The 25738-nt window shown below is 37.5% G+C and overlaps 1 protein-coding gene across 1 annotated transcript; it reads left to right on the top strand.

Moving 5' to 3' along the window:
- The first annotated feature begins 3050 nt into the window (after positions 1-3050).
- On the top strand, positions 3051-24508 carry TIMMDC1 (translocase of inner mitochondrial membrane domain containing 1). Its single transcript, XM_059391893.1, has 8 exons — positions 3051-3138; positions 3257-3464; positions 5806-5971; positions 8767-8855; positions 9560-9627; positions 17999-18077; positions 21482-21592; positions 24356-24508. The coding sequence occupies exons 2-8, from the start codon at positions 3271-3273 to the stop codon at positions 24504-24506; spliced, it is 858 nt and encodes a 285-aa protein (XP_059247876.1). The 5' UTR covers positions 3051-3138; positions 3257-3270; the 3' UTR covers positions 24507-24508.
- Positions 24509-25738: the final 1230 nt, after the last annotated feature.

The following is a 25738-nucleotide window of genomic DNA, read 5'->3' as shown; positions in this document are numbered from 1 at the left end:
TTCTCCCTAAGCACTGCCCACCCCTGCAAAATAAATGAATAAATAAAATCTTAAAAACAAAAAATAAAAAACATGGCTGGGTCCCACATCACCTTTCCTCCTCAGAGTGCTAAAGGGCATACTTTTCTTAGAAAAAAGAATAGTTTATTTGAATAAGTGGGATACATGGGTAACACAAGTAATGCTTTTCCTTTCTTTATCTGGAGGGTATCCTCTGTATGACATCATTAGTGTCTCACCTTACTTTATTGTGGCATTCAGGTTCTCCTAGTTGCCAGGAAGAGAAACTTCCAGCTAGTTAAAGCAAAAGAACTTATTAGAAGCATATGAGGGCATCTCAAAGAATTTAAACAGAATTCCTAGAGCTAGAGGGATAGAAAGTAGGGCAACCCAGGAACTACAACTCAATAAGAATTTTGGACTGCTCTAGAGTGCTACTATGGGCAGTTCCAGATACTGTCATACTCCGTCTCTCAGGCTGAGCTTCCCAAGAGAAAAAAGTTTAATGGGTTCCTTTGGTTCGGCTCCAAAGAGGTAATTCCCTACCCTTGACCCCTACACTGACTACAAACAAGAACACACAGAAGTACACAAAAACCCATCTTCTCATTCATCTAAATATGCCATCAGTTAAGATAATCCTACTGCATCCAGAGATAAAGTGCTGTGAGTAAGACAAATCATTCAATATTTATCAAATACTTTTTGAGCATCTACTATGCACAAACAGTGGGAGATTAAAAAAAAAAAAGTTTACAACAGGCTCCCTAACCTCAAGGGACTCTGTAGTTGAGATGATAAAGTAAAAAACAATATGAGAGGCATCACAGGCAGAATGTGATTAAAGTGACATGATGCCTTAATCATAAGGCCAGTTACTCTTGCAGACAATGTGAATTTGGAGTTCAGAGGAGGAAGAAATTTCCATCTAATGCAGATGGGAATCTTCATAGAGGTAAAATTTGAGTTATGCTTTGTGGGATGAGTAAGTGAAGTGGTTCTTGAGAGTTCTAAAAATTCATTTTTTCTACTTATGAAAACAGTTTATGTCACATGTAATACAAGAAACTGTAACATATATAGCAAGGCAGTATCTGGTGAACCTAGCAGGGAAAGGGAAATTTTCGACTCCTGAGAGAAAGTTCACAATGGAGGAAGAAGTTAATTGAGTTCCATGAGTAGAACTCAGCAACAAGGGCTGAGGATAGGAGAATGGTGGTTCCAGATAGTGTGGTGACTACAGTGAAATCCCTCCTTGATGCCTTTACTCTGATGGCAAAGGCATGTGCAAGAAGGAGAAAGCTGTTTTTAAACAATAATCCAAGCAAACCTCATAACACGTTTTGACTCGGCGTTGTTCTGAGACCCCTCAAAAAGGCCAGATCACAGAGTAAGGAAAGTATTTCTCTAGTGGTAAGAAAAAGTAAGACCTGGGGACTTGGAGAAGCAGGAGTGTGACAGAAGGTGGAACTGAGGAACTGAGATAGAATAGCAGCAACAGTGAGCAGTTACAAAAGGTCTGGGGACTTCTTGAGGTACTACTAAATGGCAAAACCTTACAAATGAGGCTCCCAAAGTTAACCAAAGAAGCAGAGAAGGCAGCTCTGGAGTTAGTGAAATTTACCTGTTAATATGACATCATTTGTATCTATGGGGTAGTGAGTCCTGGGGACATTTGAGTTGTATACAAATGACTTAAGTAGTAACTGCCCAACATCTTTGCTCCACAATTCCAAGCCCTCCCTCATCCCAGAATTATTCTGGAATCATCATAAGCATTCAACTTTTTCTACATGTAGACTGTAGACTTCACAGCCATTCTTTTGGACTTTCAGGCCTTGGGACTTTATCCTGGTACCCACCGGTGTCTATATGGGATAAGTAGCAACCTAGAGTCAAAGCCAGGAGTAAAGGGATCTAAATCTTCATTCACCAGCGTACCTGCCAGACACAATGCTAGGTTCTGGACCTACAGAGGTGAATATACCTTGTCTGTGAACTCAGAATTAGTCTACTTAAAGACACATCAGCAAATAGGAAGTTGTGGTGCAATGTAGTAAGTGCTATGATGGGAGTTAATCTAATCCTGTTACCCAGATGACTGTCATTAATTAAGGTAATCCCTGTAGTCAGTCACTCCTCTGGGTCTTCTCAAATTCCAAATTTTTTTTTTCCAATTCCAAAATTCTATTTGCTGTATTCTACTAAAGAGTTTAGCAGTTTTGAATTTGTAGAAAGGATTAAAGGAGGGGTAGGGACTGACAAAAAATAACAGACTATGTTTGGTTGCCAGTAAAATGAAGTTACACAAACCAGTTTGGGAATATTTTAAATGCATGCATTTTAATAAAAACTATACCTCAAAGCATATGTTAGCAGAAGCTGCACTGATATTATTGCTGGATTATCAAAGAAAAACACCTGGTAGAAATTCCATAAGTTGTCCTGCCTTTCGAGCAACAGTAGGCATATCAACTAAAGGGAGTAAAATCCATCTTATGAAGAACCACCCAAAGCTGATTCTTCAAAAAAGCGTTCTGCAAATCTCGGTGTATCTGGCACCAAGCCCCATCTTCAATGCCACGGTTCTTTCCAGAAACCAGAATTGAAGACTATGGGTGGTGTCCTCCCCGGCCGGGAGGCCTCGGCACGTTGGTGACAGGTTGGGCTTGTATTTGTGCAAATTGTCTTTCCCTTTCCCACTCCACTAGAATTGAATACTGCATTTTCTTTTTCATTCGTGCGGAATTTCCGGAGTTTTAAATAAGTTAGATTACTTCAGCTTGTGACAACATCTGGCCGCTTGGAGCCTGCCCTAGACCCGGTTTGTGCGGCCCAGGAGACCGAGAGATACCCAGAGAAAACAGATGAGAAGCGGGCCCGCGCAGAGCTTAAGGTGGCTACTGGCCGTCAATTCCCTTCCGGGGTGGAGGGCGGGTAGGGCTGACACCGCTGGGGTTCGTCCCGCCTCCACCCGGAAGTATTTTGACTAGGGCTCCGCCGTCTCCCCGCCCATTGGCTTTTGCCCCAGTGAGGGTGGGACTTCCTGTCTCGTGTAGTCAAGGTCCTCCAAAGTGAGCACCCGCACGGAGGAAGAGGATGTCCAGAGCTGTGGCGACGAGGCTGGCAGCAGATTAGGTGGGGCGTAGTGCATGGGTGCTCACCGACTTATTACTGCGGTTATCCTTACTGTCCTCCCACCGTGTTTCCGGGAGGCCTTGCAGCCCTGAGAACCCAAGCGTGTGTCTCTCCGCAGGTTCGGAGAAGGCCATGGAGGTGCGGCGGCCAGCGCCACAGAGTTTCCCCTGCAGGCAGCTGAGTCCTTTCCCTCGGGTTTTTGCTGCGGGAGCTGTGGCCGCCGATTCGGAGGCTCCCGCGGAGAATCAGAAGCTGTCTTCTAACGTCCCAAAGCCCGAATACTCGGAATCCGGATGGGACCGCCTCCGGGACCTGTTTGTCAAAGAGTAAAAGTGCCTAGGGTCTGTGGGGAGGGGACTACGAAGAGGTGCCCCATCTTGGGGTGAAGGACCCCTGGATGTGGCTTATTTTTTAAATAAGATTTGGCGTTGTAATATTTGTATCCCAGGCTTGTATCCTGACATTGTCATTTGGTAGTTGTGATGATTGACGGGGACAAATTTAATAATTCCATGTTCCAGCTCTTAGGGATATTTAGGGACTATAGTTTTAGTGTAATCCCCTGGCTTTACAAATTAGAAGAATTGGGCCGAGCTAATTAGTGTCCAGACTGACCCTGGAATCCACATCTGCAAGATTCGGCTCCAGTATTCTTTTTCTTATTTCATTTTATCCCAAACTGATACTTTGTGGCCATAACCCCTGCTCCTCTCCAAAAAAGGAAGGTTGAAGAGATGCAAAGAGACCTGTAAAATTTTTATTCTGTCAAATAAGGAATATATAAAAAATAGTAGCAACTAATTTCTCATTTTATGAAAAAAGATACTAGCTGAATTAACAGATAAGGTTATTTCAGAATAAAGGATAACCCTTCACATTGAATTTACGGTAGTGGAAAAACTCAGGATACTTTATTCATTCATTCATTCATTTCATCATTTATTCATTTATCAATTACTGGTGAAAATTTTGCCCTTTCATGGAGTGTATTACCATACTACAGTGTTATCCAGTGGTTAAATTAACTTTGAAGTTTTATGATGTTGCTGAGATTGTGAGATTGTTGACAGAATTGTATTTACTTGCTTTCTTGAGATTTCATCATCTTTTTTAAAAAAGATTTTATTTGTTTGAGAGAGCAAGTAAGAGCGCATGAGCCAGGGGGAGGGGCGGAAGGAGAGGGAGGAACAGGGAACCCAGCATGGGCCACCATCTGGGGATACTGACATCATAACCCAAGCCAAAAGCATATGCTTAACCCATTGAGCCACCCAGACACCCCTCATCTTCATTTTAAAGACAACAAGGCAGCCTTTCTCCTTCTTCCTTCTAATAGTTGAGATACATGTGGAAGATCCTATGTAGTGCATAATAGAAGAGGGTTCTTTTGACCAGCTTTATAAACCACAGAATGCTGAAGCTGAAATAAATTTGAAGGTAATGCAGTGTAATTTCCACGCTCCCCTCCATTGTAGATGAGCAAAATAAGGTTTATGGAGATTGTGATCTGGCTGCAGGTTACTTAACAGTGGGTGACAGAACCAGAACCACAACCATGTTACCATTTGTAGTTTAGGTCCTTTCCACTACTATGCTGTTTCTTAACTTTTCATTAGCTGTTTGGGCCAACCATAGGACTTAGAGCCTCTATTTCCATATCAGCAAAATGGGGATAAATATCACCCAGGTCATGGAATTTTTCAGGGAACAAAAAGGAGGCAAAGCATATACATCTGGCTTGTTAAGTTTTAAGCTCTTTTATATTTTCTCTTCTGACTTCTACCATATACCAGTTTTTAGGTAAATGTTTTTTATCTTATTCACTATAAAAGGTAAATACAGGGTTCAAATTACTGGAGTTTTTCCTATTGGCATAAGTAGAAGAATTATAGTTTTCTAAGAAATTAGATTTCTCTTGTAGATGCAGGAACTGTAAAGACTCATTGATTCTGATGTCAGAATTGTTGCTGACAAGGCACTTGGGCAGCTCAGTCAGTTAAGTGTCCAACTCTTGATTTTGGCTCAGGTCATGATCTCAGGCTTGTGGGAGCAAGACCCTGGGTCAGGTTCTGCACCCAATGAGGCATCTGCTTGAGATTCTTCCCCCCACCTTCTCCTCTCTCCACTTGTGCTCATGCACTTTCTCTCTTTCTCTCAATAAATAAATAAAATCCTTATTAAAGATTTCAAAAATGAAAACACTGATCTTTGGATCCAGCTTATAGATTCTTCCTGTGGTTGAGTTTAATAGTCCTCTAATAAAAGCACCTTAGGGGGGAAAAAAAAAAAACCTGTTGGAATATAGTATGCACATAGAAAAATATACATAAGTATATTGATCAATGAATTTTCACAAACTTTATACCAATACTGAGAGACTGTTAGCAGCATTTCAGAAGCTCCCCTTGTGCCCCTTCTAGTCACTGTCTTTCCAAGAGTAATCAACTAATAGCCTAATTTCTAACAGCGTAGATTAAAATTGGCTGAGATTTGAGGTACTTATAATACAACCATGCTATTTAATTCATCGGAAGATTTAATTTATCAGAAGATTCTGCCCATGATGAAAGATGTGATGTTAGTATTGGGATAATCTTGAACTACTTTCGGAGAGCAGTATCCATAAATTGATCTCAAACAACATTGTCTTTCTGATGTCCTTCCTAGTGAACAACAGAGAACTTCAAAGGAACTTGAGAATATTTATAAGGCGGCACTTTCAGCAGGCATCATTGGCTGGGCATATGGGGGAATACCAGCTTTTATTCATGCTAAAGAGCGGTATGTTGAGCAGAGCCAAGCAGAAATTTATCATAACCGGTTTGATGCTGTGGTAAGTACTGCTATTCTCAAAGTATTTGAGGGCACAGCAGTTTGCGATTTACTTTAAATTTACTCAGGTAGGTGGGTTGGGAGGGTTTACGATGTCAGAGTAGAGAAACAAAGTCTATACTTAATAACAGTGGAAGTCCTAATGCTAAAGTGCATACACATGGCTTGTCAGACCACAGTTCCTATCTTCAGAGGGATTACCACCATGGCTTTACTTCCTGAAATATATTTCTAATCCCTCGCTAAATCATCAAGGTTAGTTGTAGCATATTAGCCCCATTCACAGAGCCTCCATGAAGGACAGTAGTTCACACTAAAACAATAATTAGCATTTATAACTGCAGTGCTAATTCATTTGTTAGATCTGTATATCAGTTCTGTTGTATATATTAGTTTTTGTTGTATAAGTGAGGAAGTTACAGCTCTGAGGGTTGTTTTGAGGTTTTTTGAAATTATGTCAGACTTAGACAAATTGCAAAAGTAGTACAAAGAATTCCTCTCTACCATTCACCCAAATTCTTCAAATGTTAACATTTTATCGCTTTATCATTCTCTATCATTCTCTGTATAATGCATACTGTTATTTATTTGTGACTGCTGGAGAGTAAGGTATAGTCATGATGAATACTTCAGCATATATTTCCCTGAAAACAAAGACATTTCTCTTATATAACTACAATATATTATCCAGATTAGGAAATTAACACTAATACAGTACTTTTATCTTATTTACAGACTTTATGTAAGTTTTGGTAGTCGGCCCACTAATATAATTTATTTGAAAAGTAAATAATTTTTTTTTTCAGTCCTGGATCAGATGTTGAATTTGCCTCTCATGCCTCTTTAGGCATGCCTCTAGAACAGTTTCTTTAACTTTCTTGATTGTGACATTTTTTAAGATTGTGGGCTATATGTTTAGTAGAATGTTTCTCAATTTGGATTTGTTTAGCGTTTTCCTCATGATTAGATTTCAGGTGTGAGTTTTATCAAGAACATCCTAGAATTGATGTTGTTTTTTCTTAGTACATTATATCAGGAGCACATAGTATCTTTTGTTTCTTTACTGATATATACTTTAGGCACTTGGTTGAGATGGTCTTTGCCAGTTTTATCCACTGTAAGATTACTTTTTTTTCCCCCTTGTAATTAGTAAGTTTCTTATGGGTACTTATAAGATATTTTGAGACTATGTAAATATCCTATTTTTCCACAAATTTCTGTGCTCTACTTTTAGCATTCAGTGATTACTCTTACCTGGAAGAGTTAGTACTGTGGTGGTTGTTATATGGTTATTTTCTAATTCCATCTTTCCTATATTTATTTTTTAGTAGTCAGCTTTAAGGAAGAACTTTCCCTCCTCCTGTATTTGTTTCTTTATGATTTATTTGTATCAGTGTAGACTCATGGATTCTTACTTTAGTCTATAGGTTCATAATCCATTATTACCATTATTTATCGTGAAGCTCAAATTGACCTAGATTTGGACAGTTAGAGACCTTCAAACTAGCTCCTTTGTCTTTTTGATCTGTTCCCATCATTCTTTGAACATATGTTTACTTTTGAGCATAGCAGCATGTTGCTGGCTCACCTTTTGCTTTCCCAGCACCAGCTCCAGAATTAGTTATCACCAAAGCATTCTAGTTTCTTTTAGTGGAAAAATGGTATTTAAAAACTAAGATTTGATGCTGGGTACGCTCATTGCTTATAGAGTTATCATGGCTTTTGGACACTAAGTAGACAAAATTGGGAAATGTGTGTGTTCATCTGTACTTCTATACACATATTCATACACACTTTTATATTTATTTATTTATTTATCCGCCTATTAAAAGCCATGAGTTCAGAGGCACCTGGGTAGCTCAGTTAGTTGAGCATCTGGCTCTTGGTGTTTGCTTAGGCCATGATCTCGGGGTCGTGGGATTGGGGCCTGTGTTGGCCTCTGTGCTAGGCAGGGAGTCTGCTTGGGGATTCTCTTTCTCCTTCTCCCTCTGCCCTTCCCCCTGCTCACATGCTCTCTCTCTAAAATAAATGAATAAATCTTGAAAAAAAAAAAAAAACCAAGACAACAGAAAACAAAACATAAAGCCATGAGTCCATCCATCCTGATACTCCAGAGAGTTTTGACTTGCCCAACATCATATAGTAGTTAAGGATCCACTTGGGAATTCTCTCAAAGTCTAGACCATATCCTTAGAATATTACACAAGACTTGCTCCATGGTGTGTGGAAAAACTGAAGCACCTGCCTGAAAAACATGTTGTAAAGATTAGATGAGGTAATACGTTAACGCAACTTTTACATAGAAAATATACGGTAAATACCTGTTCTCTTTACTTTCTCTGTTCCTTTCCTGCCTATCTATTTTACTATCGTCCTTTCCCTTTAATTTACCATTTAGTTGGTTGTGCTTTTTAATTTTATGGTTTCTTTTTCCCAAGATTTCCTGAATATAAAAAGCATGTCTTCCACTAGCTTTATATCTACCATGGCATTTACCATATAGATTGTCAATTTATGCCTCACTGTTAGATTACTTGCTTGACACTGGCAGTTCTTTTTTTTATTTTTTTTTGACACTGGTAATTCTTAGTGCCTTTTCCATTTCCTGATGGAATAGAATGGTGTGGGACTTTCACTCTAGCTTCACCACTTAAACAATGATATTTCTAGAGATTATAGGATGTCTCTGTTTAGGTTTCCCTGCCTAATCCATAGCCAACATCCCTCTGCCCCATTTTCAGAATAAAGAAGGTACCAGGGTGTTCTGGAGCCTCACAGCCTTTTTGTTACCTTTAGCAATCTGCACATCGTGCAGCCACACGAGGCTTCATCCGGTATGGCTGGCGCTGGAGCTGGAGAACTACAGTGTTTGTGACTATATTCAAGTAAGTGCTCTCTGAATCATGACAAAGGCTCTCGGTATTCTTTTAGGAGCACATCTTTTGAGCAAGTGGGATTTTTAAAAACTAAATACCCACGTTAAAGTGATTGATAATACCCTTCACCTCAAGAACTTTTATCTTTCTGCGTAAAAGATTAGGCCAAATGTAGTTTTGCATCCATGGGTGGAAATCTACTATTATCCAAATAGGTACAAAGTTTCTAAGTAAGAGAAATTCTGCAAAACTCTTCTTTACATTTCTGTTTCTAAGTGAGTATTTTTTCCAGAAATTTGACTGTTCTTTGGCTCATTCTTCTGACCAGAAGGCGGATCACCTAGAAAATCCATAGGCATATTAGTAATCTGGAACATATTGACAGGGCCTAGACTAAGACCAGGAATTGACATAGTGGGCACTTTTTTAGTGAAAATTGTGGTCAAGAAGGTAAGGGTTATGGGTGCTTGGGTGGCTCAGTGGGTTAAGCCTCTGCCTTCAGCTCAGGTCATGATCTCAGGGTCCTGGGATCGAGCCCCACATTGGGCTCTCTGCTCAGCAAGGAGCCTGCTTCCCCCCACCCCCTGCCTGCCTCTCTGCCTACTTGTGATCTCTTTCTGTCAAATAAATAAATAAAATCTTAAAAAAAAAGTAAGTAAGTAAGGGGAATATACTTTAAATTTTATGTTTTCTTTCTTCTCCCTTCTTCCCAGCACAGTCAACACTGGTCTAAATGTATACCGAAATAAAAATGCCCTAAGCCATTTTGTCATTGCAGGAGGTAAGACATTTTTGTTCTTGTTTGTGTTTTTCAGTCTTCTCAAATATGGTCTGGAAAATATTTAAGGACTTATAAATAAGAGCTACTGAATTCTTTGGTTAGCTTCTTATCACATCTCATTCAACATTCTTGCAAAATATATGAAGGGTATTATGCTTGGCTCTGGTGTACTTGGTGAACAAAACAGAAAAAGTCTTTGCTTTCATGGAGTTTACCATCTAATGTGGTTGGGGAGATTGGTTGCTGTGATAAAAGGTAGCAAATAGGTGAAGCAGTGGGATGGTCAGGGTGATCAGAGAAGGTTTTTATGAGGAGGTGACATTGAAGCTGATGTGTGAAAAATGGAAAGAAGTAAGCCCTATAAAAAAGAGTAGCCTAGGCAAAGGGAACATTGAGGATGAAGGCACTAAGGCAAGAAAGGTTTCTCAAGAGCAGGATAATACCACCGGAACATAGTGAGTGAGGGACAGAGTGGCTTTGAGATAAGATTGGTTAAGTGAAGTAGAAAGGGATCAGATTTTTCATGTAAGAGCTTGGATTTTATTTTAAAGCTCTATGCCTCTGGTAAATATGAACTCTTTAAAATGAACGTTAAAAAAATACTGAAATGTTATTTCCAGAAATGCGAATAAAGTGCCATATACACTCAAGCACTAACTAACTCGTGTACATTCTCTCACATACAAAAACATACATATAGTGTACATAACATTTAAAAAATGTTTAATTTGGAATTAATTTCAAGCTTACAGAGAGTTTTAAAAATAAAAGTAATACAAGGAACACCATATAGCCTTTATATATGGAGGCCCAACTGTTGTTAACATTTTAGCCCATTTGCTTTATCACTTGTGCTCTTTATGGGGTGCATGCTCTCCTTGTGTTTATACATATACATACATGTATTCTGTATATATGTATATACACACAGGCAAACACACATACACATAATTTGAGCTTAACAGTTGAGTGGAAACATTTTAAAATACAAAACTAGAAATAGGCATTAATAGCATGGAAGCAGCTCAAACTTTCCCTTTTTTAACTTGCAGCCATTTTTCCATGGGTACTGTGTAGACTCAAATGCCTGTATCCAGACCAAACTGTTTTCCTCCTCCAGCTTCCATACTTGTCCCTTCTGTTATGTTCTCTATCTTCTACCCTGTTAAATCAAAAAACAAACAAACAAAAACCACAACAACAGCAACAAAGCTAAGCAATGATATGCTTTTGCCCTTTATCCCCCACTTTCCAAAGTTCTAGTTCTATCATTTATATTCCTTTAATATATATGGACCCTCAGCTCCTCTTTTTTCCCACTGCTTCTGTCTGGTCTTCCCTGTTTCTAGTCTTCATGTGCTCCACTTCCAGTGTTGCCATTTTTGAAATATGAATATGATTGTAACACTTCTTTGCTTGAGTTTCTTCCATAGTTTCCCATCATTTTAATGTTGATTCTTCGTCTGGCCCGCATATATTGCTCTTGCTCCACCCTGATTTCCCAAACCCAGCATAGTCTTGCTTTACATGTATTGGTCCATCTTCTTGAACCTGTCTTCCCAGTCCCACAGACAATTTTGTTCAGCTTTTATTGGACCTACCTTTGACACTCATCTGTCATTTTCAGCTTCCCTAGAGGTCCTTTCTAGCCCCTATTTTCTTATCTTTGGCTCTTTTTAGGTGTCTTTCCCCTGTGTTCCCATAATTTACTGTAAATACTTTAATTGAAGCACTTATAACATGTTACAGCTGTTGTTTTGCTTCTCTGCTAGATGACTTACTTGATCAGAGAAAGTCTTTGCCTTTTTCACAACTCTCTGATGCAGAGTACAGTAGAAAGATGTTTCTTGAATGTAAATTGAGTGTAAAAATAAGTAAAAATAGTCCTGCATCAGGCTCCTTGCTAAGCAAGAAGCCTGCTACTCCCTCTACCGCTGCTCCCCCTGCTTGTGCTCACTCGCTCTCTCTCTGACAAATAAATAAATAAAATCTTTTTAAAAATTAGTAAAAATAATAAGAATAGAAAAACACATTTAATACAATAGAAGTTTTTATCTCATACCAGCAACCAACATTGAACTTAATGGTGTAGCATAAAGTAATTTCCCCTGAAGTCAGAATCAGGTCAAGGATATCTCCTCTCATTATTATTATTTGGCATTCAATCTGGACATTTATAAATGTATATTTGACATCTGGAATGGCTGAGTGAGAAGCTTGGCAAATCCTCTCTACAAAAAGCAATAATAGAATTGGACAGAATTATCAAAAACAACCATTTAAAGATGCTTGAAGTTGACCACAAGGACCCAACTGATCAGTAAGCATTTATCCAAGAATTTATACTGAGTCTCATTAAGAACATAGAGAGTCTGTGCCCCCTAACCCACAGCTCCATGCTGCAGAAATTTCACAAGGATAGGTTGGAGAATCAGCTTCTGCTGCTTAAGGTGGCTGGGTTTATTTGGAGCAGAGATCAGAAAATTCCAAGGGTATTGCTGAAAATAATTGCAACAGGGAAGGATAATGTCACACACCTAACCTGAGGTTTTGTTACTATTTGAGGTGAGGAATAGCCTGGCAGAGGAGATGGAATCTTAACAGGGATATCTAGGGAACAAGACAGCCCAAGAAGTCTTTAATATCCCACTTATTCCTAGCACTTGGAAAGTTGCACACATGTGTAAGTATTTATGCAAATTCAGGAGAGACTGGTAAGGGTTCTAGTAAGCTGCTTATCTTTAGCTCATTGTAATGGTTAATTGTGGACACCAAAAGAAAAAGCCAGAAAAGATTATAAACTTTAAATGCATTCTTCAACCACAGATACATTGGCAAGGGATGGAAACCTTACTCACTTGAGATGTTTAAGCATAACCTCTGATGACTCATTGGATGACTGCTTAAGCCACTATGATGCCTAGGAAGCCAGGCATAAAGATAAAAATTAAAGAAAGGCATTAGTGGCTGTAGTCTGCAGAAAAAAAGACTCCATAGAATTGGTCCAGGCAAGTTGTTACATAAACAAAGAATTATAGCCATCCCCTGAAAGGATGTCCTAACTCTAGAGATGCTGTAATTTATTACCTAAAATATGCAGTTTTCAACAAAAACAAAAAAATTGGAAGACACGCAAAGATGGGATTTAAAAAAAAGCAGTCTTTGGGACTGTCTCTGACAGGACCCATCTGTTGAACATAGCAGGCAAAAGGCTTCATACCATTTTTAAAGAAATAAAAGTTTGATGACAGTGACTTATCAAATAGAGTATGTCAGTAAAGACAAATTATAAAAAAGAATCAAGTAAAAATTCTGGAGTTGATAAATATAACAATAGAAATTAAAAGTTCACTGGAGAGGAGGAGTTCAACATTATATTTGAAGTAGCAGAAAAGAATTGGTGAACCTGAAGATAATATCAATATAGATTGTCTCTTGTGAAGGACAGAATTTTTTTAAAGGTTTTATTTGAGAGAGAGAGTAAGCCTATGAGTGGTGAGTAGGGCCAGAGGGAGAGGGAGAAGCAGACTCCCTGCTGACCAGGGAGCCCAACGCTGGACTTGATCCCAGGACCCTAAGATCATGACCTGAACCAAAGGCAGATGATTATCTGACTGAGCCACTCAGGTGCCCGTGAAGGACAGAATTTTTTTAAATGAAGAGAAGTGAACTGAGCCTCAGCAATCTATAGGACACCATCAAATACCAACAGGTTGCTAGGAATGCTAGATGGAGAGAAAAGAGAGAAAGGGGCAGAAAAAAGTATTTTAAGAAATAAGACTACAAACTTGCCAAATTTGTTGAAAAACATTAATCCATTCATCAAAGAGGCTCAACAAACTGTAAGATAAATAAACATGAAGAGAGTCACACCTAGACATGTAATAATTGTACTATTGAAAGAGAAAAATCTTAAAAGCCACAAGAAAAAACCAACTCATACAAGGAATGCCCCAATAAGATTAACAGCCGATTGCTCATCAGAATGATGGAAGCCAGAAGGCAGTAGAATGGCATTCAAAGGCCTGAAAAGAGTAAGTTGTCAACCAAGAATTCTATATCTAGCAAACCGTTCTTCAAAATTGAAGGCAAAAATGAAGAGGTTGGCAGATAAACAAAGAAAGAAAATTTATTGTTAGCAGAACTGCCTTACATAATTCTATAGAAATTCTTCAGGCTAAAAGGAAGGGATACCACATGGTAACTTCAATCTACATGAAGCATTAAAGAGCATTGGTCAAGATAATTGTATAAGTAATTATTAAAGGTTATATAAATATATATTTTCTTTTAACTGATATAAAAGATAATGCATAAATAATAATATATAAAGTAATAAAATCGAAGTATTAGACATATAGCGTGTTTAAAACTGAATATGACATTAATAGCACAAATGAGAGGGAAGGAATGGAAATATGTTGGGACATATTTCCAACAGGAGATGTTACGAAGTAGTAACTTGACAGGAAGAAATGAAAAGTACTAGAAATGGTTAATATGTAGGTTAATAGAAAAGAAGTCATAAACCTATTTTTTTCTTTCTTAACGTTTTCCCTTCTTTAAAGTATATATGATTGTGTAAAATAATAACATTGTATTGTTGTGTTTTAACATATATACATAATGTAAGTGACAATAATAGCACAAAAATGGAAGAGGAGTGGAGCTGTATTGGAACAGTCTTTGTACATGTTACTGGACTAAAACAGTTACTGATCTGAAGTAGATTGTGATAAATTAAGAAGCGTAGGGTAATCCATAAAGCAAGTAATAAGAAAGTAACTTTTTAAAGTAATAACAAGATCAAAAAGAAATAAGATATATAGAAAACAGATAGTAAGATGGCAGGCCTAAACCCAGCTATATCAGTAATAACATTAAATATGAGTAGATTAAACACTGCAGTCAATAGGCAGAAATTGTCTGACTCCATTAAAAAAAGATCAACTGTATGCTCTCTACAGGAGACATATTTTAGTTCAAGGAAACAAGTAAGTTGAAAGTAAAATGATGGAAAAAGATAAACTATGCAAGTAGTAGGGAAAAGAGCTTGAGTGGCTCTTCCAGTATCAGACAAGATAGACTTTAATATAAAAATGCTAGCAACAAAGAGAAGGATATTTTATAATGTTAAGAGAACCAATTAATCAAGAAAATACAACATTTATAAACATAAATGCATCTAGCAACAGAGCTTTTACATACATGAAACAAACACTAAATTGAGAGGAGAAATAGCCAACTCAGTAATAGTTGTTAGAGGCTTTAATATGCCACTTTTCGTAATGGATAGGACAACTAGAGGAAATATCAGCAAGGATATAGAATATTTGAACAACACTATCAACCTGTATGAACCAACATCTATAGAACAGTCTACCCAACAATAGCAGAATACACATTCCTTTCAAGTGCGCATGGGATAATCTTCAGGCTAGACTGTATATAAGGCCTCAAAACAAGTCTTAATAAATTTAAAGTACTGAAATCATACAAAATATTTTCTCTGACTTCAGTGGAATTAAACTGAAAAAAGATGGGGGAATCCACAAGTATTTGGAAATTAAACAACATATTTATAAATAACTTATAGACCACAAAGAATCACAAGATAAATTAGAAATATTTTGAGTTAAATGAAAATGAAAACATATGTCAAAATTTCTAAGATGCACCCAAATAAGTATTTGGTATGAAATTTATAGTTATAAACATCTACATTATAAAAGAAGATCTCAGATGAACGATCTAAGCTTCTGCCTTTAAAAACTAGAAAATGAGAAGCAAAATAAACCCAAAGTAGGCAGACAGAAGGAAATTAGAATTAAAGCAAAATTTATTGAAATTGAAAGAAAAAGAAAAAAATGGGTGGAACCAAAAGTTGGCTTTTTTGAAAAGATAACAAAATAGACACCCTTTAGCAAGACTGACCAAGAAGAAAAAACAAAAGACACTAATTACCAAGACTTACTCAAGAAGAAATAGAAAATCTGGATAGCCCATAGTAAGTTAATAAACTAAATTATTAACATTTTTTTCACAAAGAAAAGCCCAGGACCAGATGTCTTCAACGGGTATTTGGGAAATTTCCTTCACAAACTCTTCCAGAAGATAGAAGAAGAAAGAACACTTTCAAACTCATTCTGTTAGACTAGTATTATCCTTATACCAAAGCCAGATGAAAACAACAAAGAAAACAACAGATCACTATCATTCAAGAGTATATACGTAGGAGTACCTGGCTGGCTCAGTTGGCAGAGTGTGTGACTCTTGATCTCAGGGTTGTGGGTTCAAGCCGTATGTTGGGTATAGAGCTTACTTAAAAAAAAAAAAAAAAAAAAAAAAGTATACACACAAAAATCCTTAACAAAATACTAGTAAACCAAATCCAGCAACAAATAAGGATGATTATATCTTGACCAAGTGAGTTTATCCAAGGAATTTAAGGTTAGCTTAGAAAAATCATTTGACAAAAATCCAACATTCAGAATTAAAAACTCTCAACAAACTAGGAATAAAAGGGAAGGTCATCTATGAAAAAACCTGCAGCAAATGTCATGTTTAAGACTGAATGATTTTCCCCTAAGACTAGGAATACAGCACAGATTAAAAAATTAAATTACACTTGTAATTTAGGTACTTGAGAAAAATACAGTCCTATTCAGCATTATACTGAAGACTTTAACCAGTGCATTCAGGTAAGAAAAAGAAACAAAAAGCACCAAGAATGAGAAAAACGAAGTAAATTGTCTTTATTCATAGAAAACATAGTTATGTATAATAAAGAGTCCAACTCCATTTTTGGTGTATGGCTCATTACTCCCTCCCCACCTTTAATACAGTTTTAGGTTCATAGTAAAATTGGACAGAAGATACAAAGATTTTGCATATACTCCCTCCCCCACTTACATGTAGCCTCCCCAACTATGAACATTTCACACCAGAGTGGGATATTAGTTACAATTGAAGGACCTACAGTGATGGATCATTATCACCTCAAGTCCATAATTTCCTTTAGGATTCACTCTTGGTGTACATCCTATGGGTTTGGACAAATAGGACATATATCCATCATCATAAAGACCATTTTCATTGCCCTAAAATTCTGCTCTACCTGTGCATCCCACCTACCAACCTCTGATAACCTCTGATATTTTTTTTACTGTTTACAGTTTTGCATTTTCCAGAATGTTATATAACACTGTATAGCTTTTTCAGATTGACTTCTTTCACTTAATAATATACATTCAAGTTTCCTCCAGTGTCTTTTCATTAGTTGATAGCTTATTTCTTTTTAGCGCTTTGTCTGAATGCCAGTTTATGCATTACCTACTATTACCTATGCAGCTGAAGGCCATCTTGGTTGCTACCAAGTATTGTTGATTATGAGCAAAGCTGCTATATATAAATGTCTGTGTATATATTTTGGTGTGAACATAAATTTGCAGCTCCTTTGTTTAAATACCAGAGAGCATGATTGCTGAACCGTATGGTAAGAAACTGTCAGACTGTCTTCAAAAGTGGCTATACCATTTTTGGGTTACAACCAGCAGTGAATGAGTTTCTTTTGCTCCACATCCTTGCCACCATTTAGTTTTGTCAGTGTCCTAGATTTTGGCTGTTCTAACAGGTTTTTTAAAAAGTATATTATTTTTTAAAAATGTTTCATCTGGGAAAAAAAAAGATCAAATTTATTACTACCTCTGGGTAATAGAATTAAAGATAATTTTCATTCTTGTTAATTTTAAAACATAGAAAATTTAAAAATGATAAATAGTTCTTAAATAAGAGAAATAGGTCTCAGATTTTTTAAAAAAACAATGTTACTACCTGAGATGGCATTAGTTGTATTGTACCTAGTGAGGGAGGAAAATGAATGACATCATAGAGCATTCCCGTGGGAAGGAAAGAGGACCTCTACACTGACCACCAGGTGGCACTGTAGGCTAAATGCCCGCCTGTAAGGCCTGCCTGAGGAGTGTAGCCCTGAAGAAAGGGGTGAGGCTGTGGTGGTGGGGGGAGGTATAAACTGCAGGGGTTTTTATTTGGGGAAAGCTTTTCTTGAAGAAGGAAGAAATGGAAGAGGTGGAAGTGAAGAAATTACAGATTCTTAAGAGGAGGTGGGCAAACATTGAAGAGAATGAGGAGATTGGACCCTAGAACAGATGGAGAAAGTAGGTTTATAAAAGGAATGTTTTCCTTTGAACCTGCAGTGTGGAAGAGATCATGGTGGTATATTCATGTTGGGTTCAGAAAACTTACTTAGGGGTTTATGTCACTTTTATAGAAGGAAAACTTAAAAGATAGATTCTAGTGTTTAAAGAAAATTTAATATCAGGGTTTTTTCTGTTTGTTTGCTTTAAAATAGCTGTCACAGGAGGTCTTTTTAGAATAAACCTGGGCCTGCAGGGTCTGGTGGCTGGTGGCATAGTTGGAGCCTTGCTGGGGTAAGTGTTAACACAATTTCATTCTAAATTAACACAACATTAATGCCTTACCTGTTAAAATCTCACTCATTTCTAGGTCTTCAGTCTTATGTTGGCAGTGGCTTTGACTGTTAAATTCAAATTCTACTCTATATGGTTGATTTTACTTACAGTTGTCACTGAGTAAAAACTGTTTATATATCACTGACACCTGAACTTATTTGTAATTTGAACAATGGTATTTGCAAGGAGCAGGAAAAAGGAATAAGAAACAATTAGCAAGCATGTTCTTAAAAAAAAAAAAAAAGTTTTGTTTGGGTTTTGTTTGTTTAGTTTAATAAATTTTAAAAATTTTCTTCTTCAGCTTTTTACTTTGAAACATTTTGAACCTATAGAAAAGTTGAATGAGTTAGTACATTGAACACCCATATTTTTGTCACTTACATTCACCGGTTGTTAACATTTGCTGTATTCATTTTATATCTCTCTGTATATGTGTGTAATGTGTGTACAGTTCTTTTTCTTTCTCTTTTTTTCTTTTTGGTTGTCTTTGGAGACCTCATAATTCCTCATCTCTGAATATATCAGCATGTATCTCCCAAGATGAAATGATGAATATTTGCCAGTGATAATATCACAGTATAATCATCACAATAAATAATTTAGCATTGACTCAATGTAGCTATCTAAGATAGGGTCCATAGTAAAAAAATTTTTAATTATTAGAATAATTTTTTTAAACCCAGGATACAATTGTATATCGTTTTTATGGTTTTGATTTCTTTATTTAAAAAAGAAAAGATTTATTTCTTAGAGAGTGCATACAAGCAGGAGGGGCAGAGGAAGAGGAAGAATGAAACTGAAGCAGATTCCACATGAGCACGGAGCCTGATATGGGGCTCAGGCACAGGACCCTGAGATCACAACCTGAGCTGAAACCAAGAATCTAAGGTTTAACTGACTGTGCCATATAGGCACCCCTTGATTCCTTTAAACTAGAACAGTTCCACTGCCTTTCCCCCCCCCCGAAAATTTCTCAGTTTTTTTTTGATTATCCCCTCAGGATTAGATTTAGGTTAAATATTTTCATCAGGAACACAATATAGGTGAAGTTGTTTCCTTTTCCATGTATCATATCAAGAGACATTGTATCAGCGATTATAAATGAAATTAATTTTAATGACTTGGTACAGTAGTTTTCCACTCCTGGGTGACAGATTACCACAAACTTTAGCAACTTGAAACACTACCTGTTTATCACATCACAGTTCTGTAGGTCAGAAGTCTGACCTACAGACTCAGATGGGCTCAGATGGGCTCTCTCTGTTCACGGTTTACAAGGACAAAAATCAGTGTTGGTCAGTCAGGCTCTTATTGGAGGCTCTGGGGAAGAATCTGTTCCTAAACCATTCAGGTTGTGGACAGGATCCTTGTGGCTGTAGGCCTGAAGTCATTGTTCCCTGGCTGGTTGTCAGCCAGGCACCACTGTTCTAGAGACATCCCATTCCTTCTCATGGTGACCCCCTCCATGTTCAAACCAGCAACCAGCATGTTGAATCCTTCTCATGCTTTGAATCTCTCTGACTTCTACTCTGCCACCAAGGAAAACTCTGCTTTTAAAGGGTTTATCCAGATAATTTACTTTTTGATTGACTCAGATTCAACTGATAATTAACCTTAATTATATCTGTAAAATTTTCCCTTGTAATATAATCATGGGTATAATATATTTATAGTTGAGGGATTAAGGCAGGACAGTTTGGGGGGCCATTTTAGAATTCTGCCTACCACATTTGGTATCTACTAAATTCCTGCACTCTAAGGGTATCTTTTTCCCATTGTGATTAACAAATAATCTGTAGGATAAGATTGAATAGCCTGTTCTCCAGCTATCTTTTTTCTTGTGGTTTTAATGATCTATTATAACTGTTGGTGTCATCAATTATTACACAGATGGTTGCAAAATGATTTGTTCTGTCTTTTCTTTGTTTTTGTTAGTTGGCATTTACTTGAATAGAAGAGTACTCCCTTTCCCTCCACCTATGCCCTCCCTTTTCCTATCCCCTTTTTAGGAGGAAGTAACACTGTAGATTCATGCATTCTTTTTTAAAATTCTTTTTAAAAATTCAGCATGTCATAATCCATTGCTGACATGTTTATTATATTGTGTTTTTTTGTTTGCTTTTTTAACAAACTCAACCCCCAATGTGGGGCTCGAACTCAGGACCCCAAGATCAAGAGTCACATGCTCCAGTGACTGAGCCAGCGAGGCACGCCTTGTTATGTTGTTAATATACCAGCTTAGTTTGAAAGGAAAAATTGTTGAAATTATAAGCCAAAATAATTTCTTTTTCTTTGTCATTAAAAACACATAACATAAATTTTATCATCTTAACCATTTTAAGTGTACAGTTTAGTGGCGTTAGGTATATTCACACTTTGTACAAATGATCTCTAGAACTTTTTCACTTGCAAAACTGAAAACTCTTTACCCTTTAAACATTAAATCTCCCCTCCCCTTGTCCCCCAGCCTTTGGCAACCACCTTTCTACTTTGTTTCTATGATTTTGACTACTTTAAATACTTCATATTAATGGAATCATATAATATTTGTCCTTTTATAACTGGCTTATTTCACTTAGCATAACATCCTCAAGGTTGATCCATGTAGCGTGTGACAGGATCTTCTTTTTAAAGCCTGCATAGTGCTCCATTGTATAGACCACATTTTCTTTATCTGTTTGTCAGTGGACATATGCATTTAGCAAAAATACCTTTTTGAATGAGCTTACTTACATTGCAGTCTGTGGAAATTTAAGTTATATCAGAGACAAAAACTCCTTCTCCTCAAGAATACAAGAACCAAACCCTCTTCTGTTATTGTAATAAGTGTTATCTATATCAGTTTCTTGATAGTAACTATTGACATTATAGGTGAGACTGTTGTGCCAGACTTCTGAATTTGAGAATGTTTTGGGGTTCCACCTCCAGAAGCTAGTAGTATCCTTCCTCCAACCAAAATGCCCTCCACAGTTCCTGCCTCCTACTAGGTTCGGTACCATTCCTGGTGTTGATTTCACTTCTGAGAAATCTTCGGTATAAATCTCCTTACTAGAACTGTCATAAGTATATATTTTCCCGGTTTATCATTCATGATGAAACACAGAGCCAACTTACAGGCCTGTTGTTTTTATACCAGTTAATTGTAGGATGTTGCAGTGATTGTTTTTCTCTACCGTTTAGAAGAGGAGGAAGGAAATTGCCTTAATAATTTTCTCTTCATTCGACAAGGACACTTTGTCAGAGTTCCTATACCTGTCAGAGAAGAAGTGGCTCAGTCAGTGTTGCTCATGCCTTAGCAAACCTTCCCATGGTGTGTGGGCTAATGGCTCCTTTGTCCAAAGCTTTCTCTACTTCCCTCTCAGCACTCCTGTAGGAAGTCTATTGATGGCATTTCAGAAGTTCCATGGTGAGACTGTCCAAGAGAGAACACAGAAGGATCGTAAGGCACTCCATGAGCTGAAGCTGGAAGAGAGGTAAGGAGCATGTGAAGATGAGGGTATCTGACTTTCTTAGCCAGCCTGATGCTCTCTCAACCCAGCTCCTCTAAACTGCCTCTCAACACAGAGATGAGTTTCTGGGGCACCTGGCTGGCTCAGTCAGAGAAGCACTCTTAATCTCAGGGTTGTGAGTTCAGGTCCCATGTTGGGTGTAGAGATTACTTAGAAAAATAAATAAATAAAACTCAAAGAAGTGTTTCATTTTCTTCAACTTGTACACTATCTGATTTTTAAATCTTTTTATTGAAAGAATAGAAAACTGAAAGACACTAATTTTATTTTTAATCTGATGAGGGACATTCTTTAGATTTATTTATTTATTTATTTAAAGATTTTATTTATTTGACAGAGAGAGAGAGATCACAAGTAGGCAGAGAGGCAGACAGAGAGAGGAGGAAGCAGGCTCCCCGCTAAGCAGAGAGCCCGATGTGGGACTCGATCCCACGACCCGGAGATCATGACCTGAGCCGAAGGCAGAGGCTCAACCCACTGAGCCACCCAGGTGCCCTAGATATATTTATTTTTAAGTTAAGATATTTTAAACCTCACTTGGTTGCATATTTTTTTTCTTTTTCTATATTCTTGACTGCATGGGAAATTACTTAAAGGAAATGGACAGCAATGAGTGAATTTCACTTGGCATTATTTAAAAGGTTATATCCCACGTTACATGTGCATCTGTGAACAATACAGAGCATGTTAGGTGTCTACATTCAAAGATTCCACTTCTTGCTGTGGATGCACATGAATTAGGTAGTTAAAGTGGCTGTTAGTGGACGGGATGCCACTGAAGAGGAGGAAAACTTTGACCTGTGCCATCTAGTCACTCCCTGGGGTCCAGTTATCAGACTGAGAGTAGACTTTGTGCTGATTTTTTGTAAGATGACCGTAACAGGCTGCTACCTAGGACTCCTGGTACGAAGGATTCTTGTGGCTTGGCTTCCTGTGTACTGATGAAAGCTGCTGCTGTTTTGGTAGTTAAATAGATAAAGTCTTTTTTTTTTTTTAATCATATTTTTACTTGAAGCTTCCATTTGTGCTAAACACACATATGCACATGGAAATTCTTAATATCTCTAGATCAGTTGTTCAGGGACTTAGGTTCTATACGAGAACCTAAGCAGCACTGAAACCTTGAAAACACACCTTAAATCCCAACTAGGCTATTGATTAATTCTATGACCTTGGCTATTTTACTTAACTTCAAGCCCTCTTGTTTTCTCAGCCATTCTGAGGGCAGAATCACACCACAATGCTCAATATATATTTGTTTCATTCACTCCTCTTCTCCAGATTATTAAGAGGGTAGGTGGGATATGTAGTTATCTAAGTTGTAGGATAAAGCACTTAAAATTCTAAGTGCCAGCATAAAATGTGATGTGGAGAATTAAAAGCATGAAAGCATTAGTTTATTTCTAGGTCTTTAGGTGTCGTAAGAAACTTTTTTGTTGTTGTTTTGTTTTAAAGAAAAGGAAGCTTTGAGAAAGGAGTTGGAAAAGTAAGGAAAGTATATTGGTATTTGAATTTGATACAGAAAGTTGGAAAAGTATTAACGCTTTGAAAAATATGAACAGATAATAATTGTATCCCAATAAAAAAAAGGAAACCAGAAAAATAACTAGAAAAGTTGATCAGTTATTTAGAGATGGAAAAAATCTCAAGAATGGCTAAAAACAATAAACTGAATTGAATTATAGTAATGAAAGATACTTTAGAAGGAAAAAGGGTCAAAAACTTATAGGATATTTATATGTCTACGATATATATGTGGTATTACTGAGGAGGTAATTTAATATGTAGGTTTTTTAAAAAAGATTTTTGACACAGAGAGAGAGAACACAAGTAGGGGGAGCAGCAGGGAGAGGGAGAAGCAGGCTCCCCACTGAGCAGGAAGGCTGATGTGGGACTCAATCCCAGGACCTTGGGATCATGACCTGAGCTGAAAGCAGGTCAACTGAGCCACTTAGGCACCCTAATTCAATACATAGTTAAAGAACTTACTATATGCCTGCTTCTTAGCTTGAAAATAATTACAGAAAGGTCAAACAGAGGGAGAATATAAAAAATTACCTTAGTGAGTGGAAAATGTAGAAAACTAGCTATGGAGATCTAGAAGAAGTGGTCAAACCTTGTAATAAAGAGTTGGGGAAAAAGTCATGGATGACCTTGATAATCACTTAAAGAAAGGAAGAAGCTAATACTAGATTTAGAAAAAGAACTGATGTATTATTTGGAAATTGGATTTTAACTCTTTGTAAATATATGTCTATAGTGTTGTCCCATCTGACTTTTCCATATTGAAATTGTTACAGCCTTTGTGCAGTTCCTTTAACATCTGGAAACAGAGAGGTGATGGAGTGGCAGGGGGCCTCACATCAGCTCCCCCCGCCCCTTGCCCTGCCTCTGGCCCTGAGGGCAAGAGGGCAGCCAGTTTTCAAGGCTCACACTTGAGCTGGGGGTGCTTTAGTTCTTGCATGATATCCCTGCAGGAACTCTGGAATATTTTAGGAATCAAAGCTGCTGCTGCCACAGCAGTGTCCATTTTGGTGATGTGATAATAGTAGTCAGCCTGTGAGTGGAACAGATTAGGAGAGCATAGGAAGTCGTTTTTGATGTACAAAGAGTAATGTTTGCTCATAAGGCACAAGGAAGAATGGATAAATACTATCTTTTAAAAAAAATCTAAGAACTAAAAAACAAAGCAGTACATGATATATTCTTTTCATTCTTTTATTACAGCAAAGCCAGACTACAATTTACTGAGCTCCTCCCTGAAGAAATTGAAAGTAGGTTACAGAAAAATCAATCCAAAGATGACGTCCAGAAAATTGAAGCACTGCTAAATCTTCCTAGAAACCCTTCGTCAACAAATAAACAAGACAAAGACTGAAAGTGTTCTGGACTTGACTTTCATTGATGAATCGAAAGGATCTATGTCCATTGAATGCCAATGGCTAGGCTTCTCCTTGGTCAGCCTGCTAACAGATGTAAATGTTGGCTTCTCTAGTGGCAATGACTTGCTCTTACCTTTTTTTAACCAAGAATTATGCTATTGTTTTTTTTTTTTAAGATTTTATTTATTTATTTGACAGACAAAGATCACAAGTAGGCAGAGAGACAGGTAGAGAGAGAGCGGGGAAGCAGGCTCCCCATCGAGCAGAGAGCCTGAATGCGGGGCTCAATCCCAGGACCCTGGGATCATGACCTGAGCTGAAGGCAGAGGCTTTAACCCACTGAGCCATCCAGGCGCCTCAAGAATTGAGCTGTTGTATGCTTACTTTACTTACCTTTACATTTAAATACACACTTACGTCCTTCGTGATTGATCTATATATTTGACCTTGTATCTATAGTGATCAATCAATACATAATTCTTTTCCCTGGATTTTACAACAGTAAATTTACAATTTCCCAAGACTGGATTTGAATTCTGTAGGTTGTATGTTTATTCTTGCAGCCCTTTAGAAGAATATTCTAGAAATCACTAGGAAGAGAAAGGAAAAAACCAGGTAAGGCACATGGTCTGTGATAAAACCCTGGTGCCTTTTAGTCCTGGAAATATCACAGGCCTAGGTGAGTAGGGTGCCTGAGTGGCTGTTGGTTGAGCATCCAATTCTCGATTTATACTCAGGTCATGATCTCAGGGTTGTGGATTGAACCGTGTGTGGTGCTTCATGGTCAGTGTGGAGTCTGCTTGTCCCTCTCCTTCCCACTCTGCCCCTCCCTCCTCATGCATGCCCTCTCTCAAATAAATAAATCTTTAAAATAAAATAAAATAAAAAGAGAATTCCTATGCCATTTGAAATACAATATAAATTTAACAAACAAGAAATAGATACGCATTATTTTAAAAAAGGAGCCTGACTTCGTTTCCTCTCTTAGTGTTGCTGACAAAGTGTCTGTGCTGTAATATGCATAAGTTACTTAGAATAGATACACAGTCTTTATACTTCAGGAGCTAGCTCCTTACGAAGGAATCTGCAATCCTGCAGATTATAGCTTTTACTGAAAGAGGTGGGGGGGAAATGAACTGGGTTAAGTGGACTAAGGGGGGGGAAGACTGCTAGTGCTTTTTTAGTGTTAGATCTCTTTGTTTTTAGTTCCTGTTCTGAAAATAACTGT

This window comes from Mustela nigripes, chromosome 2 (assembly GCF_022355385.1).
Source record: "Mustela nigripes isolate SB6536 chromosome 2, MUSNIG.SB6536, whole genome shotgun sequence".
In the NCBI taxonomy this organism is placed as follows: Eukaryota; Metazoa; Chordata; class Mammalia; order Carnivora; family Mustelidae; genus Mustela; species Mustela nigripes.
This window is presented reverse-complemented; position numbering and strand designations above follow the sequence as displayed.